The 22247-nt window shown below is 44.2% G+C and overlaps 1 protein-coding gene and 1 long non-coding RNA gene across 7 annotated transcripts in view; one reads left to right on the top strand and one right to left on the bottom strand.

Moving 5' to 3' along the window:
- The window catches only part of acsl3a (acyl-CoA synthetase long chain family member 3a), a 38653-nt gene extending 16406 nt beyond the window's left edge, over window positions 1-22247 (bottom strand). Inside the window, exons 1-7 of one of the 6 annotated variants that reach the window (XM_056440553.1) lie at window positions 22159-22219; window positions 20367-20492; window positions 17972-18464; window positions 16932-17109; window positions 15042-15151; window positions 14046-14184; window positions 11306-11456 (exon numbers count right to left, since the gene is read on the bottom strand). In XM_056440553.1, coding sequence (XP_056296528.1) covers window positions 11306-11456; window positions 14046-14184; window positions 15042-15151; window positions 16932-17109; window positions 17972-18346 — 953 coding nt within the window. In that variant the 5' untranslated portion in view covers window positions 18347-18464; window positions 20367-20492; window positions 22159-22219. The other 5 variants (XM_056440556.1, XM_056440555.1, XM_056440557.1 and 2 more) reach the window with 5 other exon arrangements.
- LOC130210370 (uncharacterized) lies at window positions 4791-5435 on the top strand. Its single transcript, XR_008834795.1, has 2 exons — window positions 4791-5152; window positions 5246-5435. It is a non-coding gene; the product is annotated as an uncharacterized LOC130210370 (long non-coding RNA).

Consider the following 22247-nt stretch of genomic DNA (forward strand, 5'->3'; position numbering starts at 1 on the left):
TCATATTATGTTTTATTTAATTTTGTAAATATTTGAATATTACATAGGTGCAGGCTTTCTTACCTCTTCCTGCACAGTGATTTAAATTTTCTCTATTTTTATTGCTTGAATTGTGCAAATAAATAAACCCTAAATCCCTAAAACTTAAAAATTGTCCAGAGCCACGGTACACGTGTCCGCTAAGCCCCGCCCCCTCCAACGCGTAGCGAAGGATCTTATATCCCGTCATAATCCTTGATGCATTACACACAGTCCATAACCTCCTCTAACCTCCATCTGTCTCCCCCTAACTCCCATCCTCCTCCCGTGATTCTTCCTGCACGCACTCCACTCGTTCCCCCGAGGAGAAAAGGGTCATTACCCCCTCCCCTCCCCCCTTTTGTTTTAACGTCAACATTTGCGTGATCGTAGTCGTACTTGGGCACATGCCTCGCAGCCTTCAGACCGAGACGTTAGCCCCGGAAGAGCATTTTTGGCGCTTCTTCTCCTTGCAACAAAAAAAAACGCTGCATCATCACCTCGACCTCGGCAAAGAGCCGGAGATGGCGGACATTAATCAGAGAGCGGGGAGAGAGGAGGAGGAGGAGGTTCCTGTCCTCATCGTGACTTTTAAACCGCTTCCTCACACACACTGAGATAATGTTAAATTAATCATAAATACTCTCTACATAGTTAATGTGTTAAATGACTATTCTCTGGTGTTTAGTGAAGTCTCTCCAGAGGTGTGTTGAGGCCCATCTCCAGTGTTCTAATGGTACATTGTGTTATCGCCTTAGAAGACTAGCGGAGGGGTAGAAAACCCTTGAGAACCCTTTTTATGTGAGTGCAGCTGAAAACAGTTATGCTGGTGAGAGAAGCTCTAAAACTGGCCTTCCTTTGAGCCACAAGAAGAACAACATTAATATTTACAATAAAAATCATTATTTATAACCTCATCAACTTGTTGACTAGATTTTATATTCATTTTGCAAGAATTTGATCAATTAAAGTGAGAGTTTACATGGAAAACACCAAATTATCTGGGTGACCCCAAACTTCTAAACGGTCTTGTATATATGATTAAAATATCTGTACGACGCTGGTCAGGGTGACAGGGTGTCGGGGTGAACGGTGTGTCGGGGTGTACGGTGTGTGCTCGATGGTGTTTTGAGCCCTCACCGGAGCCTTCCAGGCAGCCGCTGCCTGGAAGGCGCCGGAAGGTGGTCCCCCAAAACTCTGATCCAATCATCAATCAATGCTTTGCTGCCTGGAAGGCGCGGAAGGTGGTCCCGCCCCAAAACTCTGATCCAATCAATGCGCTACCCCACTTGGGCGGGCGCATATTCAAATCCACTTTTGGGCGCATTGCATATTCAAACCGCGCATTTGGAGCCAAACCCACTTGGGCGCATTTGGGCGCATTTAACCCACTTGGTTCAACAATTTCAAAGATGCGTAGCTATTTTGGGCGGCTAATGTTGTGGTAATGTTATTTCAACCTGCTAGCTAGCAGATAGATTATGCTAATCTTAGCTGTGGTAATGTCATTTCTACCTGCTAGCGAGCTAAATCTGGTTAAAATATTAGGTAACAAAGTAAGATTAATTACTGCAGATTAATCACTGTATTTGAGTGATTGTTAATGGTTAGTGGTTATCTTTCAAATGATGCCTGTGAGGCACTTGACGTTGAGACTGGTTGACTTCCAGGCTGCTTTGGAATAAGGATACCTCTGAGGCAGCCACCAGTTTTTGGATAACTCTGAGGCATCATAGTAGGAAGGCGCCGGAAGGTGGTCCCGCCCCCCAAAACTCTGATCCAATCAATGCGCTACCCCCACTTGCTGCCTGGAAGGCGCCGGAAGGTGGTCCCGCCCCCCAAAACTCTGATCCAATCAATGCGCTACCCCCACTTGGAGCGGAGCGCATATTCAAATCCACTTTTTGGCGATTGCTTATTCAAACCCGCATTTGGAGCCAAACCCACTTGGAGCATTTGGAGCGCATTTAACCCACTTGGTTCAACAATTTCAAAGGTACGTAGCTATTTTTGGGCCGGCTAATGTTGTGGTAATGTTATTTCAACCTGCTAGCTAGCAGATAGATTATGCTAATCTTAGCTGTGGTAATGTCATTTCTACCTGCTAGCGAGCTAAATCTGGTTAAAATATTAGGTAACAAAGTAAGATTAATTACTGCAGATTAATCACTGTATTTGAGTGATTGTTAATGGTTAGTGGTTATCTTTCAAATGATGCCTGTGAGGCACTTGACGTTGAGACTGGTTGACTTCCAGGCTGCTTTGGAATAAGGATACCTCTGAGGCAGCCACCAGTTTTTGGATAACTCTGAGGCATCATAGTAGGAAGGCGCCGGAAGGTGGTCCCGCCCCCCAAAACTCTGATCCAATCAATGCGCTACCCCCACTTGCTGCCTGGAAGGCGCCGGAAGGTGGTCCCGCCCCCCAAAACTCTGATCCAATCAATGCGCTACCCCCCCTTTGAGCGGAGCGCATATTCAAATCCACTTTTTGGGCGCATTGCATATTCAAACCCAGCATTTGGAGCCAAACCCACTTGGAGCGCATTTGGGCGCATTTAACCCACTTGGTTCAACAATTTCAAAGGTACGTAGCTATTTTTGGGCCGGCTAATGTTGTGGTAATGTTATTTCAACCTGCTAGCTAGCAGATAGATTATGCTAATCTTAGCTGTGGTAATGTCATTTCTACCTGCTAGCGAGCTAAATCTGGTTAAAATATTAGGTAACAAAGTAAGATTAATTACTGCAGATTAATCACTGTATTTGAGTGATTGTTAATGGTTAGTGGTTATCTTTCAAATGATGCCTGTGAGGCACTTGACGTTGAGACTGGTTGACTTCCAGGCTGCTTTGGAATAAGGATACCTCTGAGGCAGCCACCAGTTTTGGATAACTCTGAGGCATCATAGGTAGTGTTGACTGCCAGGCTGCCTGGTAATTGGTTAACTCACAGGCATCCAGTTGGTTTTAGATACCTGTAAGGCATCTGAGCGGACATTAAGAGGGCTGACTCCCAGGCTTACTAACACTGGTTAGCTCTCAGGCAGCCAATTAGCTTTGGATGCCTGTGAGGCACTTGATGTTGAGACTGGTTGACTGTAGACTGATATCCCTTAGTTAAATTGTCCTCATGCCTCCTCATACAGATAGGCCTATTGAATAAATCTGACAGATTATTTTTAACATTGCATATGCCTATTATGTGATAATACTAATCACACTCATATTGCCTTTCTCTTTCAGTTTATGAAGAAATGGCGCCCAGGGTAAGGTTCAACCTAGACCTACTTTAATGACTAAAAAAAGTCTCTTTCACACACTGACATTTAACAATGACTTCAATAATTCCCCCAAAAATACTTATTAGTTCCTTGCAATGTCTTTATACAGTAGGACGGAAGCGGAAGGCCCTGCAGGTGTCAAAGGTGGTAAGTTATTCTTTATCTTGCCATCTGGACTCGAAACTACAACACTAGTTCATCTCCTCATATAGCAAATTTGGTTACCTCTTGTTACTTTATAGGACCATCTGCAAAGATCCCAATTTTCCACCAGTCACCACTGGTTGGTGGAGCCTCCGCCCCAGCCCCAACCCCATCTAGCCCTGCTGCTCCATCCACCCTCCTGCCCCATCCGCCCTGCTGCTCCATCCACCCTCCTGCCCCATCCGCCCTGCTGCTCCATCCACCCCTCCTGCCCCATCCGGCCCTGCTGCTCCATCCACCCCTCCTGCCCCATCCGGCCCTGCTGCTCCATCCACCCCTCCTGCCCCATCCGGCCCTGCTGCTCCATCCACCCCTCCTGCCCCATCCGGCCCTGCTGCTCCATCCACCCCTCCTGCCCCATCCGGCCCTGCTGCTCCATCCACCCCTCCTGCCCCATCCGGCCCTGCTGCTCCATCCACCCTTCCTGCCCCATCCGGCCCTGCTGCTCCATCCACCCCTCCTGCTCCACCAAGCCCTACTGCCCCATCCCAGCCGGCATTTCAGAATGTCCACAGCCTGTTGAGGACATGCTCGGGGCATCGGAGCAAAAGGTGAAGTGCACAGCTAGGCATAGGTTTCTTCAAGACAGGTTTATATTTTTAGTGGTAGTGTGGTAGTAACAGTGCTGAGACCATGTTTCAAATATATTTTCCTTATTTGTCTGTTTCAAATGTTATGATTGCCCAAAGTCAGCTGATCAGTTAGATTTCATGGAATAGAATTTTGACAAAAACAACTTTAAAGAGAGGGTTCTAAATAGACTGGCTGGTTGAATAAAGCACATTTTAACACATTCAATTAATGAAAAACAAGTACATATGTTTAGGGATGATAGACAACATGTTATAGAATAATAATTGAATCAAACCCAATTTCACCAAAATACTGAGTTTCGATTTCACTCTAATCTCAAAATGTCCTTTTCACCATGTGACTGGTTTCCAGAGCCTATCACAGTTTTGGGTTATAGGAACATCTGTTGGGATGGCAGTAAAGACAGAAGGGCTATGTACAGACATTACATGTGTACTGTACTGTACTGTATGTAAAGAAGATGAAATCCTAATATTGTTACGAATAATATTGTTGAAACATTGAAACCTTCTTTGAGTGTGACTCAGAAATTATTTTACAAAGATACCAGATAACGGTGGAGGAGATCAGGAGGAGGACTGCTCCACCTGAGAGCATGTCCATAAACACCCTCACTGCGCTCCTGAGAACCGACAAAAATTTGAAGAGGGACCTCAGGAGCAGCTGCAGGAGGTCGGGTGACTCGGGCACAGTGACCAAAGTCACCTCACTGTGCTCAAAGCTGTCAGAGGGTACAGTTCAATTCTACTCACTATTCTTGTAACGGCACTTTTTACATACATTTATATCAAGAAAGAACTTCAGAAAGCCAGCTCCAAACTATTACACCCCAGTGTCAATAAGTGTTTCATTGTCACATTGGTATGTGCATCAAATCTGAATTTAATACTGTGTTCGTGTCATGATATGTCTTTCCCATTTTTGTTAAGGCGAAGCCAAGGACCTGTGCTCCTCCGTCGGTGCTCTGGCTGCCAGGACCATCGAGTTTAAAGAAGTGGCCATGCTGCCGGCATCAGACCCCACTGTGGCCACAGGGAGAGCCACGGAGTTCAAGTAATTTGCAATATTCCACATCCTATATCTGGGCTCTGACAGGTTTAATAGACATTATTTATCCTGAATTTATGTTTTTATCTTTTCCTCCAGACAACAGCTCCAGCACCTCGCCAACCAGGTGAGGTCAAATGAGCAATTTGACCTCCTCACGCACACCTTGGGGCCAGGAATGGTAGAGGTGGTGGTGGATGTTTTTAAAAAGTGTGTTGATACATACATTGACAATATTAACAATTAACAATTTGTTGTGTTCATTAATTAAATATCTTCATGTTCTACATCACTGTGTATGTGTCGTGAATTGGAAGTGTATTGAACTTGGCATCTTGATTTAACTAGTCTGATAATTTAGCTAGCTGGGCCTGAAATCGCATGGTGTAAATTACAGATCCGACATGTTAGGCATATGGATTAAGGCAAATAGTCATGGTAACACAATATGTCAACACTAATTTCTACAGCTTCACATAAGGGTTTATTCCAGTAGAGTGTTACAAGTTACCCCAACTTACATTAATTATTTTAAAAAAAATTATCGTCAGAGGACACACACATGATGGAGGAGAGACATGACTGATGGGGTGTGACATATTCTTTATTGAAAATAAAGGCCAAGTACAACCCTCATACACACAGTAAAATGGTAAAAACTAAATTTCACACGCAAACAGCTTAGTTTACTAAGCACTAAGGATGGCAGAATTTAATACACGATAAATATTATCTAAATATTTTATTGGGGCAGTGTGGGACAGGTCGGAAAACTGGGGAAAGACTAGTTACGGGTTCGCTGTCTTCGCCTGCGCTTAAATGCCCCGTCGTGATGGACAGTTTGTATCTGCCGCTTGTTGTGGTCTGTCTTTGAATAGTTTGCAATTCGTCTTTTGCTAAGTTCAATGTGTTTCCTGTATTTGTGCAGTCGCTCAGTCTTTCTTTTGTTAAAGACCGTTTTGAAGCGGCCAAAGGCGAGCTGGTGTGTATGTTTCACTGCTGTATAAAGGTCAAGTGATGGCTGATACTCCTCTGACTCACACCAATTCCTCAAATCATAAATCATGTCCTTTATGCAGTATTTTGCCTGGTGAACTGGTGGCTCACTCTCTGTTTCTATATTTTCCTGGTCCACAGTTGTGGTTGGCTGTGAGGCAGTGGTTGACAGTGTTGATTCACTAATTTTGTTGGCCACCAACAGACACACACATACTTCCCCATAACTGCTTGCCAAGCAAGAACACTGCTGTTTTGCAAGATTCACAATACCCACATTTTCTCCATTTTGCACCATCACTGTTGTCTCATCACTCACAAAACTGTTGGTTGCACATAGCATATTTGCTGTGTCTTCTCTGAGTGCAGCTGTGTCAATCAGACCATCAGACACCATCTGAGCTAACACTATGTGTTTACATTTCTGACCTTGTCCATTGACTGGACACTGGCAAACACTGTACAGTAAGTCAACTTCATAAAACACATCAGGCTTGCTTTCTGAGGGTACACTGAAGCGGGCCTCAGACAAATACTGGATGTTTTGGTCGAGCCCATGAGACCGCATCCTTTCAGCTGATATGACACTTTCTTGGGATCCTTTTGTGGGGGCTCGACCAGCATTAACGAGCTCATCAAGTTGGCTGAACAAAACACAAGGGCAAGGGTAATCATTGTCAGCATAATTTAAATTAAATTTAAAGATTAACATTTAGGATTAACCATGAATCATATTGCGTTTAACTTCCTAAATATGAAAATACACAGACTTACCTGTAGTACTTCACCACATGGTTATGGAGGATTAGTAGTAGGTCATCCAATCTTTTGTTGCAATATCCTCCAAGGAAATTGTATTTCAATCCGTTGAAAACCTTTGAATTATGCAATTAAATGTCAGAAAAAAACATATATCCATAAGTAATAATTTCACTCATGAATCTATAACTATTCAAAAGTGAAGTTTCCTCACCTCTCCACAACATTGTTGGTCTCACTTTGGTGGTGGAAAAACATTCGGCCAAAGTTGGCCCACATAGCCCCACACTGCAGCCAGGTCTCTCTGAGGTATTTTGACACTCTGGTCGCCCCTGTTGCTGTCTTGATTTGTTCAAGGACTCTCTTAGCAGTTTCATGGAATACTCTCCTACAAAAAAGTGAAATTAAGTAAAAAGTCAAGTGAAATGCAATTGCAATTATGCAATTGGAAAGAATATAGTTGAGAGCTCCTCATTAATCTGACATTCCATTAGTCCAACCATACACTAGACCTGTGATTAGAGTGGCTAGGGTCTGGAAATGGTGTAGTGTAGTTACTAGTCTTGTGTATGGTCGGACTAATGGCATGTCGGACCAATGGGATTTCAGACTAATGACACAGCCCAGTAACATCCCAATTTTTTTAACAACCCTTTTTCATCAAATCATGGATATTTTCACATTTACTCTATATGTTGTTTGCCTCTTTGACCCACGCCTGTAAATAGCAAAGGGCATTTTATATGCATAATGAGTTGTTGTGGATTGAAGAATTATGGAGGGGGAGATTTCCAGACAGACTTTGAACATTCATATATAACTGTATGTTGAAAATATCTTTGGTTTGTGAATAGAAGCTTTCCATTTGTTCAAGATAGTAATCCAAATGGAATTTGAAATTTGCAATGACAGCTGTGTCAAACGTTTTCGAAAAGGTGTGAAAAGACAGAAAAGAGCACTCAACTGTGCGACATTGCTTGAGAGAAAATATTCCTTGAACGATGATGTTTCTCACAGCTGGATCTTGGACATGGCCTCCATCTTGTTTAACAACCCAACGGTGGATTGCCTACATGACAACAACATTAACATTTAAGGAAGTACTGATGAATGGTCAGATCTTTTTAAAAGTCCTATCAGCCTTTTATAAAGTGCATTTAAACCCTGTGTAAAAGAATATTCTTTTTCATGGTTTGATAACAGTATTGGCCCTGTGAACTTATTTGGTTTATTAGACATACCTGAAGTACATGAAACCAGCAAAGCAACACAGATGCATGTGGAAAGACAGTCTTGATTGCCTTGATTTCTTTCTGATCCCGGTCAACCATAACACACCTGGGAATGGAAACAGGACAGTAAGCTCAATGAAATCATAATAAAATGTAAGACGATAGTGATGTGGCTTTGCAGAGTGTAAATAACAATTGAAGTATGTTTTCAACAAGAAAGGGAAGTCTTTTACAGGACTTTTTTTAATTGCTTACCTTGGTGTGAGATCTGCTGCCTCTTTAAGCTTTGTAAGACACATCTCTAAGATTGAGGATGTCTCTTGACTCAAAATAAAAAATGACACAGGTATTCCTTTGCCCTCATCATTTTTTACCATGACAGCATAAAAAGCAAAGCCATACTGGGTGACACTTTTATAGGTTGCATCCAAAAAAATCATCTTCCCTCCAAATTTTTTCAGCTGCTCAAGCTGCCATGCTGAACTGTAGACAATGATGAGGGGTTGTTCTTCACTATGTGACAGTGGTTGATACAGTAAAACACTGTCTTTCAGGTCAGCCTTCATGAGTTTTTCCACTGATATGCAGTCATTGCCATCCAAATGTATGTATTTGTTGAAGCTTCTTCTGATTCCGACAATGTCCTCTGGAGTGACAAAGTATGTTCTGTCCACAAGGTTGGTCTTTCCAAGCCTCTGTGACCAGTCTGTGGCTTTCAATAGAATGGCACTATTAGAGACCCCTTTGGAAATACAGTCGTGAATGAATTCAACCAAATCCTCATTGATGCGATTGGTTGCATTTTCTTCCATATTAGTGATGTCATGGCCACTGTGTTCGCACATTTCTCTGACAATACAACCTCGAAAACTGCCTGAGCTTACGAACTGAAAGGACACATACGCTGGACAAGAATTTGCCCTTGTCTTCATTGGATCTCCTGTTGACGATCCGGTTGCATGGTGGGATCGCTCACACCTCCACTGAATGACATTTGGTCTTTTTTTTTTATAAAGGAATCTTCCTTTTCCATTTCATTTATCCTATCAAGGCGATTCCTCATGAAAACTTCCTCAGGAATATTCTCTTCAAGATTTTCAAAGGATTGCTTGATTCTTCGGTCCTTTCCTTCTTTAAGCCATCTGCAATTGACTTCAGGCAATGCTTCTCCATTGCCTGAACGGGAAAAAGTATGAAAACATAAGCCTATGACTCCTGAGACACACATACTAAACTATTTTATCTTGTGATGACCTGAACTATAGGCTACATGGTCAGTGTTAAGCAGTCTGAGCACAACGTTAATCCACCATGCCTAGATTCCTCTCCACTGGCTGTCACAAAGTCACCTGTAGTCTATTATAAAGCCTATTAGCCTGTAAGAAATCAAGTTATTTTCAACAAAAGTCCTTATAATCACCATCTGCCCTTGAGTAAACTATTAGTAATCCCTCTTAATGTCCGTCTAGATGCCTTACAGGTATCTAAAACCAACTGGATGCCTGTGAGTTAACCTGTATACCAACGACTAGGCAGCCTGGCAGTCAACACTACCTATGATGCCTCAGAGTTATCCAAAACTGGTGGCTGCCTCAGAGGTATCCTTATTCCAAAGCAGCCTGGAAGTCAACCAGTCTCAACGTCAAGTGCCTCACAGGCATCATTTGAAAGATAACCACTAACCATTAACAATCACTCAAATACAGTGATTAATCTGCAGTAATTAATCTTACTTTGTTACCTAATATTTTAACCAGATTTAGCTCGCTAGCAGGTAGAAATGACATTACCACAGCTAAGATTAGCATAATCTATCTGCTAGCTAGCAGGTTGAAATAACATTACCACAACATTAGCCGCCCAAAAATAGCTACGCCTTTGAAATTGTTGAACCAAGTGGGTTAAATGCGCCCAAATGCGCCCAAGTGGGTTTGGCTCCAAATGCGCGGTTTGAATATGCAATGCGCTCAAAAAGTGGATTTGAATATGCGCTCCGCTCCAAGTGGGGGTAGCGCATTGATTGGATCAGAGTTTTGGGGGGCGGGACCACCTTCCGGCGCCTTCCAGGCAGCAAGTGGGGGTAGCGCATTGATTGGATCAGAGTTTTGGGGGGCGGGACCACCTTCCGGCGCCTTCCAGGCAGCGGCTGCCTGGAAGGCTCCGGTGAGGGCTCAAAACACCATCGAGCACGGTGTGTCGGGGTGTCGGGGTGTGCGGTGTGTCGGGGTGTACGGTGTGTCGGGTGTCGGGGTGTCGGGTGTCGGTGTGTCGGGGTGTCGGGTGTCGGGGTGTCGGTGTGTCGGTGTGTCGGGGTGTCGTGGTGTCGGGTTGTCGGGTGTCGGGGTGCCGGGGTGTTGGGGTGTCGGGGTGCCGTGGTGTTGGGGTGCCGGGTTGTCGGGGTGTCGGGATGTCGGGGTGCCGTGGTGTTGGGGTGCCGGGTTGTCGGGGTGCCGTGGTGTCGGGTTGTCGGGTGTCGGGGTGCCGGGGTGTCGGGGTGTCGGGTTGTCGGGGTGTCGGGGTGTTGGGGTGCCATGGTGTCGGGGTGCCGGGTTGTCGGGGTGTCGGGTTGTCGGGGTGCCGTGGTGCCGTGGTGTCGGGTTGTCGGGGTGCCGTGGTGTTGGGGTGTCGGGTTGTCGGGGTGTCGGGGTGCCGTGGTGTCGGGGTGTCGGGGTGTCGGGGTGCCGTGGTGTTGGGGTGTCGGGGTGCCGTGGTGTCGGGGTGTCGGGTTGTCTGGGTGTCGGGGTGCCGTGGTGTCGGGGTGCCGGGTTGTCGGGGTGTCGGGGTGTCGGGTTGTCGGGGTGTCGGGGTGCAGTGGTGTCGGGGTGCCGGGTTGTCAGGGTGCCGGGGTGTCGGGGTGCAGTGGTGTCGGGGTGCCGGGTTGTCAGGGTGCCGGGGTGCCGGGGTGTCGGGTTGTCGGGGTGCCGGGGTGCCGTGGTGTCGGGGTGTTGGGGTGCCGTGGTGTCGGGTTGTCGGGGTGCCGTGGTGTCGGGTTGTCGGGGTGCCGGGGTGTCGGGTTGTCGGGGTGCCGGGGTGTCGGGGTGCCGTGGTGTCGGGTTGTCGTGGTGTCGGGGTGTCGGGTTGTCGGGGTGTCGGGGTGCCGTGGTGTCGGGTTGTCGGGTTGTCGGGGTGCCGTGGTGTCGGGGTGTGTGTGGTACAAGTGTGTGCCGCCTACCTCAGGTTGGGGATCCTCTCGGCCATCCCTGTGATGCCCGCGATGATGTTGCTGTGGGAGATGACGACGCCCTTCGGCACGCCCGTGGAGCCGCTGGTGTACATGATGACGGCGATGTCCGACGGCAGCGGCGGCTTACGCCCACGAGATGCTGCGACGACGGAAACACACCGATTTATTTTTACAATCAAAACACTTAGTAGCTAAAAACACTGGAAACCAGGAAGATCTGGAGTAGGAAATAAATATGAGAGAAATGGAAATCTCTGGGGCCTGGATGGAAAACCGTCAGCTGTGATCTGAAACAACCAGGCACCGCTTGCCACGCTGCAGAGTCTGTGTCCGACCAGCTCTCTCCTCTTTCCCTCTCTCCTCTCTTCTCCCCTCGTCTTCCTCCAACTCCCTTCATCATATCAGGACTCTGAACTGTGTACATTATATTATGTGTTGATCCAGCTCTGGCCGTCTGATCGGTTTGTTTACTCTGGACTTCCTCTCTCATGTCGGAGGCCGGCATAGCGTTTAGATACGGCATCCGAGCATCTTCAAGTACCCTGATAGGACACGCGTGATTCCTCAGTTGATATTAAAAACCAAGGAAATGGTTCTTTAAAGAACCCTGGTTTGAAAGGTTCTTTGTGGAACTAGAAATGGTGCCTTAGAGAAACATTTTTTTGAAGGTTCTTTGAGACATCTGTATAGGTTCTTTGAAAAAGTCTTTCAGGAAATGGTTCTTTAAAGAACCCTGGGTTGAAAGGTTCTTTGAGAAACCAGAAATGGTGCCTTAAAGAACCATTTATTGAAGGTTCTTTGAGACACCTGTATAGGTTGTATGGGGAACTATTTAAGGAAATGGTTCTTTAAAGAACCCTGGTTTGAAAGGTTCTTTGTTCTATCTATGGCATCCCTCTGAAGAAACATTTTCATTTCCAGATGGCACCTTCATTTTTCTGTCTGTTTTCTCACCTTGGTTCCATAATGGAATAACACAACCCAAATATTTTACTCTGAAGTCGCAGTTCTGTGAATCTTTCTACTCTGGAATGTTATCCCAGTAGTAACTATTCTCTCCCCCCCCACCCCATGATTTGTGTTGCATGGAGTCACACAGTTGATGGACTGTTTCCATCATGGCCTGCAAAGTGGGCGAGATTTACAGTCAGGATCTTAATTTTTATTTTGGGATGAGTGATGATATCTCTCGTAATAAATAAGTAAAGATCAAATCTTCATCCCTCTGTGCTCTGCATTAACAAAGAACAGAACTAGGACGCCTGTAGCCCCCCCCCCCCAAAAAATGAAAACCTAAACAGAGGATGAAGGGCGGCAGTTAATCACGTCTCAGTCACAAGGGGAGGGCCTCTCTTCTTCCTCTTGCTCGGATACGAGGTATGTAGGAGTGTGCGCTCTGAGAGTGGATGTCATGTGAAGTTAACAGGGCCGTGTATAAACATGACCCTCCTCTATATCCCAGAGCTCCATCCTCCCTTCCTTCAAACCTACTTCCTTCCCTCTCTATCTGCACACATGACACTACCAGCTTCTCTTGTTTTGAGGTCGCTCGGTTTCAAGGGGCCTCAATGAAGAAGAAGAAGAAGGGCGAAGAGTGGGCGATGACCTCTCCTCATCCGCCCAATCCACTCATCGTATCGACCTTAATCTGACACAGATGTGAGCGCCTCCTCATTCACATGACCTAATGGGACTGATACCAATCCGGCCCCAAGAGAAAACCCACCATGACCATCCCATAAAGAGAGAGGGACCATCATTTATTAAACTCTAAGCTACTGTATATGAAGGCTAACAAAGGCCCATCTTGTAAATATGCAAATGGCGTCCCACAGGGTTCCATATTGGGTCCTCTAGTATTTACAATTGATATCCAGAATCTTTTGTTGCAATGTTATTAAAATGAATGACACCATTATGTAGAGTTCTGCCTCATGCCTAGAGATCTGCTTTTTATGTTTTTCAGAGTAATCTGTAGATAATAATGTGAGTCAAACTGTATAAAAACTTTTTAAAACTCCTTACAAATAAAACTGATAGTGAAATTAGGTTTCTGTTTATTTATTTCGCTGAATTAAAGCGGCTCCTGTGTCAGCGATCGATTATGATTATATTTTATATATCCAGGAAAGTTTATCCTCACGCTGAGTTACAGTTTGTCTCCGATTAGTTTTTTTATGCACAAACGATTGCGGTTTTTTGTTGTTTTATTTCCTTTATACAACCATAGACAGCTATATTACCAGAACTGCCTTTCTATCTTCGCCCTCTAGCCTCAGATAACGTGTGATAATGACATTTCTTTCATTCATGCAATTTTCAGGTTCGTTTTATATCTTTAAGCTTCTCAAATATGCAAAACGGGGTCCCACAGGGGTCCATATTGGGTCCTCTTTCATTTACAATCGATATCCAGAATCTTTGTTGCAATGTTATTCAAATAAATTACATTTGGATGTGAATGGCACCATTATGTAGAGTTCTGCCTCATGATTAGCGATCTGCTTTGTAATCTGTAAATAACAATGTGACTCACACCTTAGAAATACTTTTAAAACGTCATATTGAGTGCGTTACAAATAAAACTGAGAGTTTCTACTACAGAAACAAAGGCAGTTTTTTCTTTAGCTGAATCAAAGCGATTGATTATGATTATATTTTATTCGGTATATTCAAACATTTAAAATTCTTGAAAGTGCTTCAGTATATTCCTTAATTTGAAGCTTACCATTCTCAGGCCGGGCTCCCAGCTTCTGAACCGCCGCCATGTTGTGGACGCTGATGCCACGAGGATAACCGGGCCACGAGGTCGGCGTGTCGTCCACTACGATGATGTGCTGCAGCCTCGGAACTTCATACAGGATAGCCTGACTCACACACACACACACACACACACACACACACACACACACACACACACACACACACACACACACACATAAATATGACAATCGTGTCCACATCCTCTTCATCAATATTTGGGCTCAGAGGGTGATGTGAGGATCTGTGTTTATGCCGCCTCGATAAAAGGGGGAGATGCATTCGTCTTTGGGAATTGTACCTGTCTAGAAAGGGTCCTTAACATCCAGCGCGGGCACTTCTCCAGACAGCTGCCTCGATATTATTATTATTATTGTTCCAGTTACACAAACCAGAGACACGAGGTGCCAAAAGAACCACCGACGGACTCTGGACCCTTATATTGCTTTTTTTTAATCATCAGCAGCAGAGTTTGAAGACTAAGATGAAGGGAAATGCATCTCAAAATATAATATTTGTGTTTGCAGCTGTGTTTTGAATTATGTTTGACTTCTTGTGCCAGTTTTGAACTTTTTAAAAATGATATTTCTTGACTTTGCAAATTCACATAAAATAAGGGCTACAAAAGGAAGTGATTTCTTAATCTTGTATCCACAAAGGTCGCCTATATCCATTATGTCCTAATCTTCTTGGGTCAAGACTCATTTGTACTAGAACCTGTTGTTGTTGTTGTTGTTGTTATTGGCCTATGCAGCTCGATTATATATGTGGTTCTGGGCTGCAGAGACAAGAGATAAGATCTCCATACATCTCTGCTTATCTGAGCCATGACTAAACAATGCACTATTTCTCATGATGAGTCTGTAGATGACCCAGTGTGGCTCCTCCCCCTTTAAGGCAAGATCCTAAAACTAATGCTAGTGATGCTCTGTGTGTGTGTGTGTGTGTGTGTGTGTGTGCCGACCTTGAGTCTGGTCTCCAGGAGCTCTCTGCTGGTGAAGATGTGGGTGACCTGCGTCTCGTTCAGCCCGTGAGCGATGGCCGGGCCGCCCAGCGTGGAGTAGAGGGTGACCACTAGAACACACACGGGAAAAAACTAAAACTCTTATCCCTAATTACTGAACACACAGATGAAACACACCGGAAAGAAAGAGGACTAAATCTGCCTTTGTGAATGTATGACATCATATTAATGTCTTTGAACAGCCTTCTGATTTGGCCCCTCCCACATCGATGACATCATCTGGCCTCAGCACAGCCCCGGAGCCAATGGGACGCAAGCTCTGGCTTCCTGGCCAGCTCTCTTTTGGGGATACGAAGGCCGAATGCCCCCCCCCACACACACACTTACTCACACACACACACACAGACCCACATACTTCTGTCCCACTGTGGAATTACCCACAATTCATAGCAATGTGACATTAAACACGGGGGTCACCAGTGGAATACAACATTTTTACTTTAACATTTACTCATAACACATTTAGGATGAAAGGTTAGAGATGAAAAACACATGAAAAGCAGATAATTCATCACACAGATTGTATTGGTCGTTGAAGTGGGCGTGACAGACGTCTGAAGCCCCGCCTCCTGAAGCCCCGCCTCCCGACACTGACACAGGCGCATGGGTTTATGGGACCGGAGCTCCAGTGACATCACATTCCTGCGTCACGGAGCACCGACACTTCCTGCTCTGCTGCTGCTGTGTGTGTGTGTGTGTGTGTGTGTGTGTGTGTGTGTGAGTGAGTGTGGAGATGAGGGCCGTGACGCGTCTAGCCGTGAGATCTAAACACTAGGTCGGGCTTGACATGCATGCACGCACATATACACAGACACACACACACAAACACACAGACCCCCCACACACACACACACACACACACAAACAGCCACACACACACACACACAATATCTTAAAAGTTAATCCTCATTTTTACACACACACACACACACACGCACCTACACACACAAACACAGACACACACACAGCGAGTGTTGAAGTTCACCCGGGGCCTTTGGCTGACTCCTTGATGCCTCTGTCAACATCAGATGCTCACGTAGACTCTCTCACCCCTCTTCTGACCCCCCCCCCCCAGTGTCTGCGGGAGAGAAAGACGCTTCATGTGCAGTGTTTATTTTTTAAGGGCAAGTCCGCTCAACGGAGCATAAAGGTAAAGAAATAAAGGTCGTTCGAGGTCAATCGGAACATTTAATGCGCTCAAAGCTGCAGCGCCCTCTGTGGGTCAAAGGTGGAACAGAAGCCACGTGCGTGAGCTTTATCACTTATAATAGTTTCTTCTTTCACAGACTTTTATTTTGTTACATTTTTTAAAAAGCTGTTGATTTTAAAGGACTTTACTTCTTCACATTAGAGGTTCATATAATAATAATAGTAATAATAATAATAATAGTAATAATAATAATAATAGTAATCATAATAATAATAATAGTAATAATAATAATGCATTTTATTTGTAAAATATATATATATAGTGCTTATAATATCCCCTGTATCCATTGTTATTGTGCTGATGTTAAATGGTTAAGCTGGAGAAGTAAACACATATTTGAGGATGAAAACCATTTCAATAAAAAACTATTTAAAAAAACAACAACAAAAAACAACAACGACGAGCTGACGGGAATGTTTTTGTAATAAAATAAAATAGCAAATTGCCCGTTTTCAGCATTCGAGAATGTTTCTGTCACAAGAAAATAAAAACATATGGAGAAAAAAGAAAAGGAGGAAAGGAAGTGGGACACTTATATAACAGAATGTGACCTTCTGTCTCAGCTGGGCCTATGACAGACTGAGTGTGTCTGTGTGTGTGTGTGTGTGTGTGTGTCTTACAGGGGAAGTTGTGCATGAAGCAGGCCTGGGCAGCGACGATCCACTCGGCCCTCGTCTCACAGAAGATGGCCACGTTGTGTTTGGGCCGCTGACCCAGCGCCGCCAGACCGCTGCCCAGCCGGGACGCCGCCGCCAGGACTTCCTGGTAGGAGAGCCAGCGGTACTCACCCAGAACCACCTGAGGGAGATGAACACACTCAGTGGTTCTGGAGCTACTCTCCATCTCCATTGGTGGCAGCAAGAGGCCACAAAACCAGTGAGGTTAGATTGGCTCCTAGGGGTTAATCCATGTCAGTGCACACACACACACACACACACACACACACACACTGTAACGATGACTATACATTTATCTCCACTTGTAACGAGGAACAATAGCTGGAAGCCAAACACTAAGATTACATGTTTCAACAGAGTTTAACTGGGTTAGAAGGATCAGGCTGTTGGGATTAGTGAGTAATCCAGACGTGTGGTCAAAGGTGGAGGCGCACGTTGATGAGCAAACTCCAAAACAAATATATAAGTATATATATAAATATATTCATTTATATGTATATGTTTTATGTAAATATATTTATATATATATTTATATATATAAATATACATATTTATATATATATATGTATATATTTGTATACATATAAATATATAAATATATGTATATATTTCATATAAATATATATATATATTATATATATATATGTATTTATATATAATTTATATATTTATTGATATATAATTGATATATTTATTGATATGTATTTATATTTTTATATATATATAAATTAATATAAATTAATATATTATGTATATATATTTATATTTACATATATGTTTGCGCAGACACTGCAGTGTATTTTAAAGCTGTTAAAAACACATAAAATAGTCCCAACTTTTTTTAATGTTGTCTTTTCCTGTGATCTGATGAACCTCCTTTAGGAACTACATGGACCAGCTGTTTTAGGAACCCATGACCTGTCCCATATGGGACATGGCGGTTATGTATTGGGGGGGGGGGGGGGGGGTCCCGGTGTCTCTACCTTCTTGAAGACCTTCCCGTTGCCCTGGTGCTCGTCTTCCTCACTGACCAGCTCCCTGGTGCCCAGGCAGTCCCGGTGAGGGAACCTCGTGGCCGCGTACTCGAACACCTTGTCCAGCGTGTCCACCCCGGGGTGCAGCGCCGTCGCCAGCCCGTTGGCGGCGCTCACCGCCCGGTAGGGGCCCTCGGGCCTCCCCGGCGCCGAGCGGGCCTTCGGCCTCGCCGCCCGCTCCTCTTCGGAGCCGCGGCGGGCGCCGCCGGGCCCGCAGATCCGGCTGAGGACGTAGGAGGGGAGGAAGGTGACGGAGGTGTAGAGCCACACCACCAGGCGGAAGAGGAGCAGCAGCGCCGGGTTCAGGGTCTCCTTCTGCTTCATGGCTAGTGCTGAGGAGACAAGGGTCCTACTGTGGGTCCCTCTGTCCTCGTATCCTTCTGTCTCCTCGTGTCCTTGTCTCCTCGTCCTTCCTTTTGCTTTATTGATGAAACGCCCGCTGCTGGAAAACACACGACATTAACCTGATGAGCCTGACCTACATGTGCTCATCCCCGAAAGAACAAGGAAAGGAAGAAAGAGAACACACGTCAAAGGTAGAAAGAAAGGCAGAAAGGAAGGAAGAAAGGAAGAAAGAAAAAGAACATAAGAAAGGAAGAAAGGTAAGAAAGAATGAAAGAAAACATGTAAAAGAAAGAAAGGCAGAATGGAAGGAAGAAACAAAAAAACAAACAAAGGAAAGAAGGAAGTAAAAAAGGAAGGAAGAAAGAAAGAAAGGAAGAAAGAATGAAAGTAAGAAAGAGAGAAAACATATATATATATTATATAATATATATACATATATATACTATAATATATATATACATATATACATATATATATTATATATATATATATATATTATATAATATATACACATATATATACATAATATATAATATATAATAAATAATATATATATATAATATATAATATATATATATATATATATATATATATATATATATATAATATGGTATAGGGAGGTGATGGAGCTGTCCAGAGTTCTGAACGCAGGTTATCTCCTCCCCGTGTAGCACTAAACGCTATGATAGTAATATCTATAATAATAATAATATTAATAACAACAGTAATGAATAATGATATTAATTCTAATAATAATTACAATAAAAATAATAATGATATTAAAGCTAATAATAAATGCTCAGGTTTTGGAGCGATGTTGTGAAAAAGGGGCATGAGTGAGAACCCGTGAGAGAAATAACCGTAATGCCTCGTGAAAAAGAAGAACTATGTCAACATGGTGTGAGAACACACACACACACACACACTGAAGGCAGCAGTAATACATTATTCATATGGAGAGGCTCATCTTGCCGCTTCCTTCCTTCACTAAACTGTCTGTTCACTACTCGTCTCCCTCAAGTGTCCCTTTGAGACTCATAAATAAATAAAGGTTTGTTTTTGTTTTTCCTCAGCGGGCTTCTCCATGGACGGCCATCTGGTCCCTGTGGGACGTGGACTCTGCGGCGCTGTTGTTCTGCTCGGGGTCTAGTGACCCGGCCCGGACGCCAACAGGTGCTCCACTTCTTCTTCTGCTGTTTTAAAAATGAGGTCTGAAGCATAGACTTCTATACAACCAGAGGAGTCGCCCCCTGGTGGTCAGTCGAGAGAATGCAGCTTTAACACATGAATCATATACTTCTATACAACCAGAGGAGCCCCCTGGTGGTCAGGAGAGAGAATGCAGCTTTAACACATGAAGCATAGACTTCTATACAACCAGATGAGCTGCCCCCTGATGGTCAGGAGGGAGAATGCAGCTTTAACACATGAAGCATAGACTTCTATACAACCAGAGGAGCCCCCTGGTGGTCAGGAGAGAGAATGCAGCTTTAACACATGAAGCATAGACTTCTATACAACCAGAGGAGTCGCCCCCTGGTGGTCAGGAGAGAGAATGCAGCTTTAACAAATGAAGCATAGACTTCTATACAACCAGAGGAGTCGCCCCCTGGTGGTCAGGAGAGAGAATGCAGCTTTAACAAATGAAGCATATACTTCTATACAACCAGAGGAGTCGCCCCCTGGTGGTCATTAGAGAGAATGCAGCTATAACACATGAAGCATATACTTCTATACAACCAGAGGAGTTGCCCCCTGGTGGTCAGGAGAGATAATGCAGTTTGATGCATGTTGGGGTATTAATATTTCAACAGATCAGGGTTTTTTTTGAGTGAGCGTTGGAAGTCTGGATTGTATTTGGTTGAATGCAAGTACAACGACAATGAACTTGAATTAAACCATTCTAATAATGTCGATCCCCAATAATAAAATGTCAGAACATTTGCAACGTGCACTTCTTGACTCAAGCCGGAAGAGTATTAAAATGAATTGAACTCACATCCGCGAAGCTGCCAGTGAATTTTGATTAATCCTCTGCTCATCGATCCACTAATCGTTTTAGCACCGCCTGACGTCAGCGCCTCGGGCGACAGGTCCCACTTGTCAGATAACGTCACACAGGAAGCTGCAACGTGTTGGAGCGTGAGAGAGAGCCTGAATGCACCAATGAAGATAAGAGATGCACCTAAGCGACAACCACAGCGCACCTGTATTTGATGACTTGCGGTTTACCCGCAGATTATAATCTTTGCGCCACACAGCTCGACTCTAATCTCTTTTATACCTTTAAAGTGGTTTTGCGCAACAGGAAGGCGCTTTGAAAGGCTGGATTAATTGGGTAATAGTGTGACACGGTCTGGCGTGGTGGTGGGGTGAGCGGATGTATGTGTGCGTGTGCGTGTGTGTGTGTGTGTGTGAGATTGTGTGAATGGGCTCTTTTGTGCGCTGACGTCATCGTATCTTCCGGCCCACTCGGCCTATAGCAGCATCCCAAAACGAGTTCAGCGTGGCCATTGTGGCGCAACGACTGCGGCGACGCACGACTCGGGTCTCGAGTGTGTTTGTGTGTGTGTGTGTGTGTGTGTGTGTGTGTGTGTGTGTGTGTGTGTCTGTGTGTGTGTGAGAGGTGCAGTACAGCTTTGCACACGTTACCTCTAATGCAGGCTGTAATCGAATGGTTGCAAAAAGGGCAACTGAGTTTAAGATTTAACACAATCTGTTTGGATTATGAGGATCAGACTGCAGCTTTTCTCAGCTTTTCTATGTGTAAACATAAACTATACCGGCAGCCATGACAACACACTCCTTAAATACTGTGATACAACAGATACATTTTTAAAAATACATTAAAAAAGTATTAAAAGGTGTCTTTTTTAAAGTTTTAGAACATCAATAATGCTGCACGTCTGAGATAATGTGTGTGTGTGTGTGTGTGTGTGTGTGTGTGTGTGTGTGTGTGTGTGTGTGTTTCTAATCGCATCGGACCATTCCTTGCGAGACACAATAGCGCCTCTGTCCGCGTCGTTCACCGGAGCTCTCCACCGGACCTGCACCTTTCGGTATACTGTGCGCACATGTGGCCAGACAGGTCGGCTCACTCTCTACGCATGCGCATCGCAGATGTGATCCAGGAAGGTAAACGCATGCACGTCGAGGTCGTACACGTGAGTGCACGAAGTCCTGCAGTGAGGTGACACGGATTTTAAGTTCTGGCCTTTTTAATAAAAAAATGTTAAATAAAAAGTGTCCTTTTTTGTCTTTGTCTTTGCATTTCATAATTATAATTGTATAAATATGTCTACCAAAAGGCGTATCTATGAAATTAAATAACACGTATAATGAGCTCCTGAAATGCTAACTACACATTATGAATCATTCCTAAATAAGAAGATAACAATAGAAACATATGGTGGATTTAGATGTCGTTATAACGGCGCTGTCAACAATGAGCCGCAGATGTTCAGGCTGCAGCATCCAAATCCACTTCCGGTTTAGAATTTCAAAACAAATGTTTTTTTTTTTAACGATGCTGTGAATGATTACTTTCATTTTCATTTATGTGACAAAAACGATGTTTAGGCGTTGGCCGCACGAGGTGATTACCGCATTTAGTATAAATATATAAAATATTGTTCATACGCTGTATATCGTGTCTAAAGAAGGCGATGCAACAGCAACATAAATGCATCTTTAAATGACACATTAGTAGCACACAGGAAGTGTAATCTTCTATATTTCTTTTTTTAATATCAGGAAATAAAAAGAAACGACCATTAAAAAAATATACTCACCGCGGCTGTCAGTTGATCTGGGCGGCATCGGCGGAGAAAGACGACTCCCAACATCCACCGGCTCGCATCAAAACCAGACCGGAAGTGAC

The sequence above is a fragment of the Pseudoliparis swirei genome, chromosome 20 (genome assembly GCF_029220125.1).
Source record: "Pseudoliparis swirei isolate HS2019 ecotype Mariana Trench chromosome 20, NWPU_hadal_v1, whole genome shotgun sequence".
Classification (NCBI taxonomy): Eukaryota; Metazoa; Chordata; class Actinopteri; order Perciformes; family Liparidae; genus Pseudoliparis; species Pseudoliparis swirei.